This window comes from Portunus trituberculatus, chromosome 40, assembly GCF_017591435.1.
Source record: "Portunus trituberculatus isolate SZX2019 chromosome 40, ASM1759143v1, whole genome shotgun sequence".
Classification (NCBI taxonomy): Eukaryota; Metazoa; Arthropoda; class Malacostraca; order Decapoda; family Portunidae; genus Portunus; species Portunus trituberculatus.
In genome coordinates this window covers 9,224,021-9,238,302 of record NC_059294.1, presented here as the reverse complement: position 1 = coordinate 9,238,302, position 14,282 = coordinate 9,224,021, and the positions used below count along the sequence as shown (strand labels likewise).

Genomic DNA, 14,282 nt, shown 5'->3' with positions numbered 1-14,282 from the left:
TAGAGGATTTCGCTGCAGGACTTAGCCCTGTTAATGGGCCAAATATTTAGAATTAGTATATAATGTATTGTGTACTTGTAAGTGTATCTTTAAGTACTGATGACGAGGTCGCTGTGCGACTGATACAGGATAACCTAGATGGGCCCTGGTGGCCCTTTGTTATCCTATTATTTATGTTATATGTTATGTTATACTTCTACTCCTGCTCGCACTGCTGAGTCTGCTGCACCCCCACATTCATCCCCCACCCGAAAGCAGGTAGTGCTTATTCGCTCCCTTGATGGAAACAGATGTTTCATCCATCCAGCCAAGGTATCCAGGGCTGTGTGTGGATCAATATTTGCTTGAAAATACATCGAGCAAATCTTGACCATCACTGGAGGTGGGCGGGAATCAAGTTTGAGGTGGCCAACCTTGATCACCAGGAGCAGGCCCCAGAGTCAGTGACCCGACTGGGGAAGTGGCCTGTCAAGTGTTGGGTGGCCACTGACAATGACCCTACCTATGACTGGTAGGATTTCCCCTGTTTCCTCTGAACTGATGAAACGTGACATGATGACAGGTAACCATCTTAGATGGCTTACCCACTCAGCTTGCCCATGCCTTACACCTCCCAGACTATGACAAGGACGGACAGACAGTCCCAAACCTGACCATACGCCTCTCCCTGAGAGGGTGGCCATGGGAAACATGGTTTACCATGTTAGGTTCCACACCCTCCAGTCATGCACTGCACCCGCTGCCTCCTGTTCGGTCACGGCAACATTTCCTGCAATGGGTGTGCCCACTGCAGGAAATGCAGTGGCTACCATGACACTGACAGGTGTGTGAGGGAGAATCATTGTTTGTTTTGTGGTCCTGGCCACTGTCCCACATCTAAACAGTGCCCAGCTCGCCTCCAGGAAGTGTAGCTGCAGGAACTGCAACATGACAAGGCCTACTCCCTCATGGACATCAAAAGAAAAATGAGAGGCATCCTCCCGGGTATTTTCTCACCCTCCAAGACAGGACACCCTCATCCTCCTCCCCTACACCTCACTCACCCTTGCACACCAAGAACCTCACCTCAGGCCCCACCCTTGCTCCTCGCCCTACAACCTTCCAGGCTTCTCTCACAGCTCCCATCCTTGATCCTATCCCTGCCCCTACCAAACCCCTGAGCCCCATTATTAGTGTGGTACCACTCACTGCTCAGTCACCCTCACCCAAAGCCCAACGGACTTGCCACCACCACAAACCACACCACACGGTCACACCACATCGCACCACCAGACCCTCCGTCATCCCCAAGGGCGCCTACAGGACAGACATAACAGATGCTGGAGAATTCGTACCACAGCCAGCAGCCCAGCAGCCCTTGCCCTCACTTGGTAGTGCAGGTTTTGTACCATCTTCCTCGCTTCCAACCTAGCATGCTTCGGGTTCTGCATGGCCTGCTTTTATTAAGGGATTGGCACCAATAGCACTTGATTTCTTTAACTTCCTGCTTTCAGGGTATAACCTCAGTGAGAGCCTCCTTTGGTGCCTGCTAGAACTCCTCTCTTTCATCACATTACTCACACAGTGAGTGATCCACTTGCCTCCCATTTCATTTTCTGGAATGCCCGGTCTTTGTACAGGAAACTTCCAATTTTTAAAATCATGCTCTCATCATACTCTCCTCTTGTTGTCGGTGTCTGTGAGATGTGGCTCACAGACCCATTCTCCCCCTCCTTTCCTTACTATACTTCTTACAGGAAGGACAGGGAGTCTGGTAAAACAGGAGGCAGCCTACTTCTACTGATCTACCAGTCCCTTCCTTCTAGCCCTCTCTATCACTTCTTTCACAGGTGGTGGACTGGAGCATCTGGGAGTGACTGTTACCTTTGACTCGAGCCCTTTAAACATTCTGCTAATCTACAATCCATGTCTTAATATCTCACTTTAGGAATTTCAACACTTGTTTTTTCAAATTCCCTTACCAACATTAATTATTGGTGATTTTAATGCCCATCACAATTTCTGGGAACTGGCCCTCCCCCAGGAAACAGAGAAACCGTTCAGGCGCGTCACTCTCAAGTTTTCAGGCGGATAGTGATTCCCTCTCCCTTCTCACGCCTCCTGGCCTACCTACCAGGATTTACCCAGTTTCAGGGAACTCTTCCACTTTAGACCTGTGCCTGGGGAATGGCCCACTCCTCACCACTATAACAACCAGCCCTTACATGGGGAGTGACCATCTTCCTGTAATTGCTTTTCCATTAGTGCCCCCTTCCACTTCACGCAGACCCCATTGGTCATTCAAAAAGGGAGACCTGGTATTTTTCAGACAGAGTTGAATTCGACTGTCCCACCCACGACCCTCCCATCAGTTGACAAAATTCACTACCTTACAGAAATCTTGGTGACTATGGGATCCCACCACTCTCACCTTGTCACTTGCTCCCCTTCCTGTTCCTTTCTAGTCCCCTGGTGGTCTCAGAAGTGTGTGGTGGCCCTTCAGGCCAAGCGCCATGCATTTACAGCATGGCGAAGGAACCCTATCCCACCACTCTGCCAATGTTTTCCTTACCTAGAGGCCCAGTGCAAGCATGTTATTCTTGATGAGAAACACTCAGCGTGGGCCTCCTTTTGTGCTTTCCTGTCATTTTCCACCTCAGTCTCCCAAGTCTGGTCTTTCTTCAGGAAGATGGTCCACCCACAACCCCTTTTCACCTTCCCGTTAACTAGTAACGGTGTCCTCCTCACCACTGATGCCCAAAAAGCCGATTGTCTTGCCACCCACATCCACACAAAACTTGGCTCTCCAGATCCTGTGCCCACACCTGTCCTACATGCTACCCTCTTCTTCACTCTCCAGCCATGAAATTAGCACTGCTATAACTCTTCAGGAGCTCACCTCAACCTTACACTCACTGTCCACTAAGAAGGCAATGGGACCGGATGACGTACCTCCCAGATGCTCTGCTGCAGCTCCTTCTGGAAGTCTTCCAACAACAGCTGGTTGTCGGTGACATTCCCTTCAGTCTTGCCACCACTATTCCTATTCCTAAGTCTGGCAAGGACCCAATAGTAGCCTCCTCTTATAGACCTAATAGCCTCCTGTATAACATTAGCAAGGTTTTCGAGCATGTCATTCAAAATAGACTAACCTGGTGGTTGGAACGCAAACACCTTCTACCATCCAACATGTTTGGTTTTCGCCTTCACCAGGGCACCCTTGATATGTTGCTGTTGCTGGAGCATCATATTCAGGAAGGATTTAACCACAAAAAATTCACTTTAGTAGCTCTTTTAGATCTTGGAGTGCTTTTGACTCCGCCTCACACAGCTCAATTCTCAAAAAACTTTCCCGCCTTGGACTCTTTGGTCCACCACTAAGTTGGGGTCAGTCCTTCCTAACAAATAGATCCTTCTCCCTGACAATTGATAACACCTACTCTAGGTCATATCCAATCACTAGGGGTTGTCCTCAAGGTTCTCTACTCAGCCCTCTACTCTTCACTGTCTTACTTTCAGACTTTCCTGCCTCTCCTGGCACACATGCACTTATATATGCTGATGACATTTCCCTCCTTTGTTCTGCTTCCACTGTCCAAGAGGCTTAACTGTCACTTCAGTGTGGGCTTCATCATGTCTACTCTTGGACTGTCCATTGGGGCCTGACGGTGAGTGCCCAAAAGTCTAGCCTTCTGTGCTTTACCAGAAGGTGAATACCCAACATTCCAATGGTTACCATTGACGGTTCTCCAATCCCTTTCAAAGTAAAACACAAATTTCTTGGCCTACTGTTGGATAGCCCATGCCTAACCTGGGACTGCTACATACAGTACCTGGTGACCTCATGCCTTAAAAGGCTAAACTTAATAAAATCTCTGGCTGTTGTCAAGTGGGGTGCGGACAGGCGTACTCTCTTCCATTTTTACTGTACAGTGGTCCCACTATATACGAGCTACTCTATTTACGAGAAATTTGAGACATGAGTTGTCTTTCAAGCAAAAATCTTGACCGACATGCAAGAGAAAATCCAAGTTATGAGATTTTCCAGATGCTCTTGCTAGGTGGCCGAGTGGTCGAGACTGCCCAGCATCAGCCAGCTTGTCCCAGCAGTTAGCTAATCCCACGTTCTTGTGTTGTGTTGTTTTTATCACATTTCATCTCCTTTTTGTGGCTTTTTTTGTGACCCTAACCATGAGTTCTAAAAAAGGAAATGGAAAGGTGTCCTCTGAGAAAAAAAAAAAATGATGTCTATCGAAATGAAGCAGGAGATAATAGACAAACATGAGTGTGGTGTCCGTGTGAGTGATCTCGTAAAGCAGTACAATTGGTCATCATTGACGATTTGTACGATATTGAAACAGAAAGATGCCATAAAAGCTATAAAACCGACCTAGGGCGTGACTATTCTTTCCAAATTGAGGACTGACATCCATGACGAGATGGAGAGACTTCTGTTGTTGTGGATACGCAACAAAGCAAAAAAATAGATAAATAAATAAAAGAAAAATTTTAGTTAGTGCAGTAAAAAAAATGAGTTTTTCATTTAAAGTTATCTTTGATTTTAAATATAAGTGCTTACGTATCGTCAACAGTCTCGCACTCCCTCACTCCAACTGCACCAATCTCCCTCACTACCCCACCTGTGTTAGACGCCGCTGACTTCCTCCATGGTAAGTGCTCATAATAAACTCATATTTTATTTCGTTTATATCATCTTATTTATCTTATTAATGGATTTTTATGTTCAATTACTATTTGAATGTGTTTTTAGTAATTGGAAGATGTTTTATAGTTATTTAGGTTAACTTGAATGATTTTGGGAGGCTGGGAATGGATTAATAGATTTTCAGTTATTTCTTATGGGGAAAATTCACTTGAGATGTGAAAAATTCTAGATACGAGCTCGATCTGGGAATGAATTCATCCATATGTAGAGGGGCTACTGTGCTTATATCTGGAGTTGCTTGGACTATGGATGTGAGGTTTATGGAGCAGCCTCACAATCACTTCTCCATAAATTGGACGTCTTACAAAATTCAGCTCCTTGTATCGCACTGGGAGCATTCAAGTTCTCCCCAGTCTGTGCCCCTTCAGGCAGAGGCTTCCCTTCCCTCCCTGTCATGCAGACGCTCCACCTTCCTTGTCTGGACCTACACCAAACTTGCCTCTTCCTCAAGGTGTCATGCTCTCCACTCCCTCCTCCTTCGGCACGGCAAGGAGCCACTTCATGGCCCCTTGCCATACCAAGCCCACACACTCTTTTGTAGACAGAGCCCTCTTCTTCTTTGCAATTCTCCGGGTGACTCCTCCCCCTTTCCTCATCCTCAAAAAAACTTCTCCTCTGGGCCCTTTGTACCCTCTCTCTTCCTCAGTCTCTAGTTCCCTTCTCACATCCATGCAATGGTCCAAAGCCGGCTGCCCAGTGCAGGGTAGGACCCTGTTCACCTTACTCCTCCACTCGCGATACCACACCTACTTCCACATCTTTACCGACGGCTCCTGCCTCATTAACCCTCCATCCGTCGGTGCAGCCATTTACATCCCCTCCAGGTCCCTTGCCACTGCCTGGAGGTTGCCAGCCACTGCCTCCATCACCACAGCAGAACTGTTTGCCATCAAAGAGGGCCTTCAATTTGCCACCATCCTTGCTGCCCCTTGCTCAATAGCCCTCTTCTCAGACTTTCTCTCATAAAATCTCACCACCCACACTTCCACCACAACCTCATCCTTATCATTCACCACCTCATCCTCCACCTGACCTCCCTGGAACACACCATCCATCTTCAGTGGGTGCACTCCCATTTCGGTGTCATGGAAAGCATGGTGGTCTACAGGGCAGCAGCAGAGGCACACACCCATCCCTCCCATATTGACTTAGCTACTGACCAGACAGACTTCCTTAAGGGGATATCACACTGGCCTATGATATGCGGAATGTGGGCCATGGTTCTTGGTGCGAAACCAGGAACATTATCACGCAAGCTGGCAGCATTCTTGCTATGCTAGGCAAACGGCCCAGCAGCCAAGACCAACCCTAAACAAAAGAAATCAGAACAAAACCATGCTGCTTATACCTCAACCTATGATCTGTTCTAGAATTGCAGTTGCACTTCGTCTTATTGAAGAAAAGTAAGTAAAAGAAACTAGAGAAGAACCAAGATGTGTGCGACGGCAACTTTGGAGTCAGAGGTGGTTGCCATGAGCCTAAACCATCGACATGATATATATTTATTTTATCTTTCTAAATTGATGAAATATTATTTAATATTCCAATATGAAAAATTTAGGTACATTCTTTCTAGTTTAAATAATAGGTTTTTATTACATAGCTACAGGGGATCCTCGTGATTCGACTGTTCACATTTCAAATTATCGCAAATTTGAACTCAGTTAATTAATACCCAATCCTCAAGATTCGACCGACTGACTCGCCAATTCAACATTCATATCTCGCGCACCACCTACCCCATGAAATTTGCTGCCAGCCCGCCAGGCGGATTTTAAGGGGCCTTTAAAATATAAGCTTGAGCTTATAAGAAAGTGTGAGGCACAGTGTCATTGCAGCACAGATGGGTATCCCTAGATCAACAGTTTCAACAATTTAGAAGAACAGGGACAAGTACCGTGAGACCGCTGCATCATGCAAGTGTTTTTATTTCCAAAAATGTACTGTTTAGCATCCTAATGTGTTTAATAAAAAAGTTAGATATAAATGAAACCTTTAATAGTACTGATTTAGTCTAAGTTAGTGTTCTTTAGAGATTATAGTGATGTTTTGAGCTTTGCTGTTACTGTTCTGTGTAAGATGTCAGGGGCTGCCGTGGTACAGTGGAACCATGCGTGTTTTGGGATCCTACGGGTCTCCAAGCGCACGGGTTCGAATCCTGTCCACGGTCTGAGAGTAGGTTGGGCTTCCTCACTCAAGGCAACGGTTTCCTAGCGGGTGGGCTTTAAGATAGGAGGTACCCTAAAAAGTATCCCCTTTAGCCCATAAATTCCCGCGAAAAGCCCACATGGTATGAAAAAAAAAAAAAAAAAATCGTGATTGTAGTGAGACAAAATGGTGCATTTTAGATACAAGTCCCTCTATGACAGGCTCTAACTTGTGACTTGTCATAAGTGCCAAGAGAGGGTTCACCCTGTTGTAGCACTGCCAACTGCTGTCTTAAAACTTGTTCTTGTCAACATGATGGGAACTTGGCTGTATGTACCATAGCATGATCCCCAACAGTTTTTATTAGTAATTAATGATAAATATCTGTAATGATGACTAAATAATGTGCTTCTTTGATGCAGTAATTTACCATTACAGATAACTGCTGAGAGTGGTACGATCAGTTTTCCCCAAACTCAAACAAATCTTGCCCCTCGTGGCCTTCATATGTCATGTGTCAGGTGTAATCTTCTATTTGTCATGCTTTTTTTTGTTTGGATACACATTCTAACTATTAAAGTTAACAAATAATGGGCCCAAAGACCAACAGTGGAGTGACAGTCAGGCATTCATTGAGACCTGAGGTTAACTGTGTAGAATGCGGCCCCATAATGATGGTCTGCGTTTTTTATAATTATGGTGACAATATAGTGTTGCAAGGGACAACATGCTGTTTGAGAGCTATGCCATAGTGAAATACTTAAAAAAGCATTTTACTGAGTTGATAGTTCCTCCTAGACTTTTGCAATGAAAATGGACTCAAAATACTTTTTAGAACTTATAGTTACTTGTAGTTACTAACAAAACTTCTGCAATGAAAATGCTTTCAAAATACTACTCATGTTCTTTTATTAATTTTTTTTTGTTACATATATTAGATAAATGTATGGATGGCAATGATGGGTGGAATGAGGTAGACCTGTTCACACAGGGACCACTGCCATGTATGTGTAGGCCTCAGGGTCCCTCTTGCAACTTTCCTAATTTTTGTTTCTCTAATACTTTTGAAATAATTTTGTAAGTTAAAAACATTCCCAGAGTAATGTAATACTTGAAAAAATTGCCTCAAGTTAAAAATTGCATAAATCATTCTAAGTTGAAAATGTAAAAATTTTTGAAAATTGTGCAAATTCTGCTACAGTGTATTACACTAAAAATTAAAAAAATTTTGATTTAGAGCAGATACAGTTTGTATGATGTGTAAAGCATGTTAACACTTCATGTAACCCCTCCCTTGTTGTTTTTTCAGATAGCAGTACAGTAGCATATGGTGTGGTAGCCTACTTGAGGTGGTTGTTGGATGATGGCTCTTACACGTGTAGATTAATTTGCTTCGAGAGTAGGTTGGCTTCCACTTGCCATCTGTCAATTTAATTATGCAGAGCTGTCATTGGGTGCAAACTAATGGATCTTTGTATGGCACGAATTAGATTGGAAGATCAATAATGTAAATAATTTACTGATTTTAAAATGGTCAAGGCTCAGATTCAAAAGGATTCCTTTAGGTTGAATACATTTGTAGCAAAAAGAATATCAGAAATTTAAGTGTTAATGAGCCTTGATGAATGGTACTGGATTCCATCAGAAGTTAAGGTTGCAGATCCTATTTTTTTGTCCCTTTAGTTTTATTTTTTTGTTATGGCCTATAGCGCCTGTAGGTATACGTGAAGAGTATGGGAAGTGCTGTTCAACTTCCACGCATTAGTGGCTCATTTAATTTTATTTATAATGGTACCCATATTAGGGCCCATATCACCACCCAAGTGCATCTTTGGTGTAAGGCACTTATACCTCCACCTAGAACCTGGGTATCATGGTGATATGTAGGTAACCTTAAACCACTCGGCAAATGACAAAGTTTCAAGGCAGCACATGGTGAGATTTGAACATACGTGTGGATGTCTCTTTAATCCCATGCTCACTACCTATCCACAATGCCACTGCTATCCCTTCTTCCTTTATTACACAAGCAGTAGTCTTCTTGTGTTCTTGCACTCTTTTCTCTTAAGTTCCACGTACTATGTTTCTTGGCACTGAACTCTACGACCATTCATTTATCCTTATCAAATCTCAAGTCAGCTCATCCATCTCTCTTGTACAGTGTCTGCCACTGGAATAGCAGCTCATCAGTTTTTTAACCTAAGACCTTCCTTTTCTGAATCAATATTTTCTCTGGTATCACATTGTTGTCCTTCAGATATTTTACCAATCTATTGTTGATCCTGTACCAAATTTTCATTAACATTTACCAGTGACACTGGTCTGTACTTTAATGGGTCTTTTTAAGCCATTTAAATTGGGATGATATCTAAATGTTTCCAATCTTTAGGTACTCTTCTTTCCAACAGGGTGGTGCTGACTATGTTGCATACCAGCTTGACATCAGTCAGGTCCCATTGGTTTCCTAACATCCAGGTATTTCAACATTTTTAAAAACATTTTTGCCTTTGATCATTCTCATTTTCAGTCGGTGGCATGTATTTATGTGTTTTAAGTCATGCTTGTTGTGTGGCCCTTTGTACTATGCAATCAAACACCAGTAGTGCTCCATTAGAATAAGGCTATCTTGTTCTACATGGCATCATTGTCCCTTGACTTTGCTTGCCACCTGTTGCCTCACTTACCTATGAATTTGATACTACTGTCTTATTATTCAACATAAGCTAAGGGGAAGGATGTAATCATTAATATTCACTGTGATTTTAGAAGCTTCACTTTTAACAATCATGTCACACTTTCCTAAAACACATTACATTAGATCTTGCCATCCTGTTCCTCAGAGTGCGAGATTTTGAAATGAAGAATATGCAGATATGTATGGGATGATTAAAATGAGGGAGTGAAGAGCATTAGAGCATGCAAGGAGGAAATGAATTTGTAGGTAATAATGTAGACCATGTCTTATGGGGAGATCTTGGGAACAGATAAACAAGTTCAATACATCCTTTAAATTTTTTGCTCTAGTATTTGCCACTATAAATCCATTACTGCATCCTCCTCAGCCTCTCAAAGCATGGTGTTGTATAAAACACAGTGAGCAGATTGAACAAGTGCATGCAGTGAAGGAATGAGCAGGAATTATATTGAGCTTGAGATCATGGAGACCATTTACAGTCATTCGTTGAGAGATTCTGAGATATATTATTTTACCAATTTGGTGTATTATTTAGCACTATATGTTTCTCTCTTCCTCAGGGAATGGGAGTGTGAAAGATCCCATGAAGCAGCAGTGGTCCTCTCACACAACATTGGTTTGGTGACATCATAAACTTACCTCTCAGATAAGCAATGGATAATACGTGTATTTCTATTTGAACATGGATACAAATTAAATTAATAATTAATGTAGAGTAAATTAGTTGGCATTGCTCTCTTGTCCTAAGATGGTTTCTTCCACAACAGTGTGCCTTGGAGTGGTCCTGGTTTAGTGTTGCATCAGTTGGCCCCAGAAGCTCTCCACCCAGCTGACTAGACTAAGTGTGTGCCAGTGACCAGTAGAGAAAAGTTTGTAACATCACTTGCCGATCAAATGAGAATCTACATGCAGTTCTACATTATTAAATTTGATTGGTGTGAAATGTTTAATGAAAGTAATTCACATACATTAAGTACTTGTACTATTTATTATTGTATAGTATATATATAAGAATTTAGGTAAAAATTATGTTGTGACAGAATAAATGCAGTTGTTTGCTTTTTTTGCCCTTGAAATGAGTGTGGGGAAGGCCTGAAAACAATTGAAAATTACACTAAGTTTAAGACAGAACTTGCACATAGAGGCTGTCTGTATGTAGTAGCTACGAACATTAAGTACCTATTATAACATTGTGCATGTACAGGGGTACTCTATGTGCAAGTTTCACCTTAAACAAACTTAGTGTAATTGCTTACATATCTGCCCCCTTCCCCATTTCAAAGGCAAAAGTGTAATTGCTTACATATCTCCCCCCCTTCAAAGGCAAGTAACCACCAATTGCATTTATTAAGAAACAAGTAATATATTGTTACATCAAAGGATTTGCTCACTGGTGCCTTCTCTCATACATATACTTCTTTTGCAGTAAGGTGACAGCTCCCCCCCTAGAATAAGGCCCACACACCTTTACTGATTGGCAGGTAGAGTACAGAGAGAGAGAGAGAGAGAGAGAGAGAGAGAGAGAGAGAGAGAGAGAGAGAGAGAGAGAGAGAGAGAGAGAGAGAGAGAGAGAGAGAGAGAGAGAGAGAGAGAGAGAGAGAGAGATGACTGTACCCTGTCTCGCAGCTTCACGAGGGACGAGGCAGAGGACGTGATTAATGCCACCAACAGACAACTTAGTGACATCCTGGCCTGGGGACGTCAGTGGCAAGTCAAGTTTGCTGCCGAGAAGACCCAAGCCATGGTGATATTACGTTCAAGGGAGGATGCCAGGCGACTGGAGGGGAAGCTGAAGTTTGGTGACGACACCCTCGCCTTACAGGACTCCGTCAGCATCCTGGGGATGGAGGTTGACTCCCAACTCAGCTTCGCACGCCATCTGGAGGGTGTGGCACGCAAGGCCTCCTTGAGGGTGACATTGCTGCGGCGAGTCCAGCACTTCCTCAACGCTGACGGCCTCCTGAAACTCTACAAGGCCCAGGTGAGGCCCATCATGGAGTACTGTCTCCTCACATGGATGAGCAGTGCCCAGTCCCACCTCTCCCTGCTGGACAAAGTACAAAGGCGGGCAGAACGCTTAATACAAGGTGCCAGCAGCAACAACAACAACATCAACAGGGGCGCCACCACCATCATCATCAGCAGCAGCAGCAGCGATGCTCCACAAGGCTGCTAGACAGTCTCGAGCACCGCAGGAGAGTTGATGCCCTGACAGTGCTACACACACCACACCTCGCAGCACTTCAGGTCCCATGGCGGAGGTCTCAGCACACTACGAGAGCGGTAGTGACTAATGACCTCCTCCTGGAAGTCCTGAGGACCAGCACTGTGAGGTGCCAGTGCTCCTTCACTTATGCCACAGCAACACTGTGGTCACCTCTGTGGTGGATCCCAGGACCATGTCCACCCAACAGGTGAAAATGGCAGCCCACAGATGGTGCTGCACCCACCCACCCTAGTGCCGTGACACTAAAGTGACAGTGACAGTGCTATGTGTTTTTCACAATTACCATTTTCTGTATATATTATCATTACTCCAATTATAAGGTTTAAGCTTTAAAATAGGAGAGAGAGAGAGAGGGAGGGAGAGAGAGAGAGAGAGAGAGAGAGAGAGAGAGAGAGAGAGAGAGAGAGAGAGAGAGAGAGAGAGAGAGAGAGAGAGAGAGAGAGAGAGAGAGAGAGAGAGAGAGAGAGAGAGAGAGAGAGAGAGAGAGAGAGAGAGAGAGAGAGAGAGAGAGAGAGAGAGAGAGAGAGAGAGAGAGAGAGAGAGAGAGAGAGAGAGAGAGAGAGAGAGAGAGAGAGAGAGAGAGAGAGAGAGAGAGAGAGAGAGAGAGAGAGAGAGAGAGAGAGAGAGAGAGAGAGAGAGAGAGAGAGAGAGAGAGAGAGAGAGAGAGAGAGAGAGAGAGAGAGAGAGAGAGAGAGAGAGAGAGAGAGAGAGAGAGAGAGAGAGAGAGAGAGAGAGAGAGAGAGAGAGAGAGAGAGAGAGAGAGAGAGAGAGAGAGAGAGAGATATGCTGATGACTGCACGCTGTCCATCTCCTACCCTCGCCAGAATTGTTGTCACGCCATCGATGACGTCAACCGACAACTCGGCGTGATACAAGAGTGGGGAAGGCGCTGGCAGGTGCAGTTCGCCCCTGAGAAGACACAGGCAATGGTGATCTCTCGGTCTCTAGCAGCCAGGCAGGAGGTTGAAGGAAAGGTGATGTTTGGCTCCATCACCCTCCCACTCCAGGAATATATCAAAGTTCTTGGAGTGGACCTAGACCGAGAGCTCCGATTTGACCGCCACCTCAAGCACGTTGCCCACCAAGCCTCTCTCCGGGTCTCTGCCTTACGAAGGGTAGCTGGATTACTGGACAAACGTGGAATCCAACTGCTGTACAAGGCCCAGATAAGACCCTACCTGGAGTATGGGGTCCTGACCTGGATATCCAGCGCGGCTACACACCTGCAACGGCTGGATAAGATCGAGCGACGTGTGCAGCGGCCACCACAACAGGAAGAGAGATCCCTGGACACGCTGGAACATCGTCGTGACGTCGCAGCACTGGTGGTGTTCCACAAGGCCCAGGTGCAAGGCGTACCTCACCTGGCAAGACTACAGCTCCCCCCGCGAGTGGCTCAAAGAGATACGAGAACGGTACTCTCCAGCCACGAGCAAGTGGGGGTGCCAAGGTCTCGCGCCAGCCAGCACCAGAGGACCTTCATCTCCAGAGTGGCTCGCTTGTGGAACAAGTTCACTACAATAGTGCCAGCAGTGAGTGAAATGACAACCCAGCAGGTGAAAACTGCTGCTCACAGGTGGCGAGGAACATGCCCCACACCAATGGTGCTATTAACTAATTAGTGAACAGACAAATAGTGCACTTAAGGCTTTTGAAATAGTGCCACGAGGAAAAGTGGTACTTTAAGCCATTAGGTTAAAGACTACAGTGATGGTATTTATATACACTTTAATTTATTACCATGTATGTATATATGTATGTAATACCATGTGCGAAAACCTTATGTAAAGTTTAAATAAAAAAGAGAGAGAGAGAGAGAGAGAGAAATTTATTACCATGTATGTATATATGTATGTAATACCATGTGCGAAAACCTTATGTAAAGTTTAAATAAAAAAGAGAGAGAGAGAGAGAGAGAGAGAGAGAGAGAGAGAGAGAGAGAGAGAGAGAGAGAGAGAGAGAGAGAGAGAGAGAGAGAGAGAGAGAGAGAGAGAGAGAGAGAGAGAGAGAGAGAGAGAGAGAGAGAGAGAGAGAGGGGAGAGAGAGAGAGGGGAGGGAGGAGAGAGAGAGAGAGGGGAGAGAGAGAGAGAGAGAGGGAGAGGGAGGAGAGAGAGAGGAGAGAGAGAGAGAGGAGGGAGAGAGAGGGAGAGAGAGAGAGAGAGGAGGAGGGAGAGAGGAGGGGGAGAGAGGGAGGAGAGGGAGAGGGAGGGGGGAGAGAGGGAGGAGGGGAGAGAGGAGGGGAGAGAGGAGGGGAGAGAGAGGAGGAGGGGAGAGAGAGGAGGGAGGGAGGAGAGAGAGAGAGGGGAGGGAGGGAGGGAGGAGAGAGAGAGAGAGAGGGGGAGGGAGGGAGAGAGAGAGAGGGGGAGGGAGGAGGAGAGGGAGAGAGAGAGGGGGGAGGGAGGGAGGAGAGAGAGAGAGAGAGGGGAGGAGAGGGAGAGAGAGAGAGGGGGAGGGAGGAGGAGAGGGAGAGAGAGAGAGAGGGGGTGGGAGGGAGGAGAGGAGAGAGA

The 14,282-nt window shown here is 45.2% G+C and overlaps 2 protein-coding genes across 6 annotated transcripts; both read left to right on the top strand.

Moving 5' to 3' along the window:
• The first annotated feature begins 338 nt into the window (after positions 1-338).
• LOC123516157 lies at positions 339-12,199 on the top strand. Of its 5 annotated transcripts, XR_006678106.1 has the most exons (5): positions 339-1,370; positions 9,262-9,328; positions 10,109-10,390; positions 10,975-11,029; positions 11,175-12,199. XR_006678106.1 is itself a non-coding variant. In XM_045275314.1 (4 exons), exon 4 carries the CDS (start codon positions 11,290-11,292, stop codon positions 11,722-11,724), a length of 435 nt encoding a protein of 144 aa, XP_045131249.1. In that variant the 5' UTR covers positions 398-1,370; positions 9,262-9,328; positions 10,109-10,390; positions 10,975-11,289; the 3' UTR covers positions 11,725-12,199. The 5 variants fall into 5 exon arrangements, 4 of the variants coding, with proteins under 4 accessions (XP_045131249.1, XP_045131250.1, XP_045131253.1 ...); XM_045275314.1 differs by having other exon boundaries at positions 398-1,370; positions 10,975-12,199; XM_045275318.1 differs by lacking the exons at positions 339-1,370; positions 9,262-9,328; positions 10,109-10,390 and adding an exon at positions 10,445-10,503.
• Positions 12,200-12,701: 502 nt separating this feature from the next.
• LOC123515839 lies at positions 12,702-13,397 on the top strand. Its single transcript, XM_045274725.1, has one exon. The coding sequence runs from the start codon at positions 12,702-12,704 to the stop codon at positions 13,395-13,397; it is 696 nt and encodes a 231-aa protein (XP_045130660.1).
• The last annotated feature ends 885 nt before the right edge of the window (positions 13,398-14,282 follow it).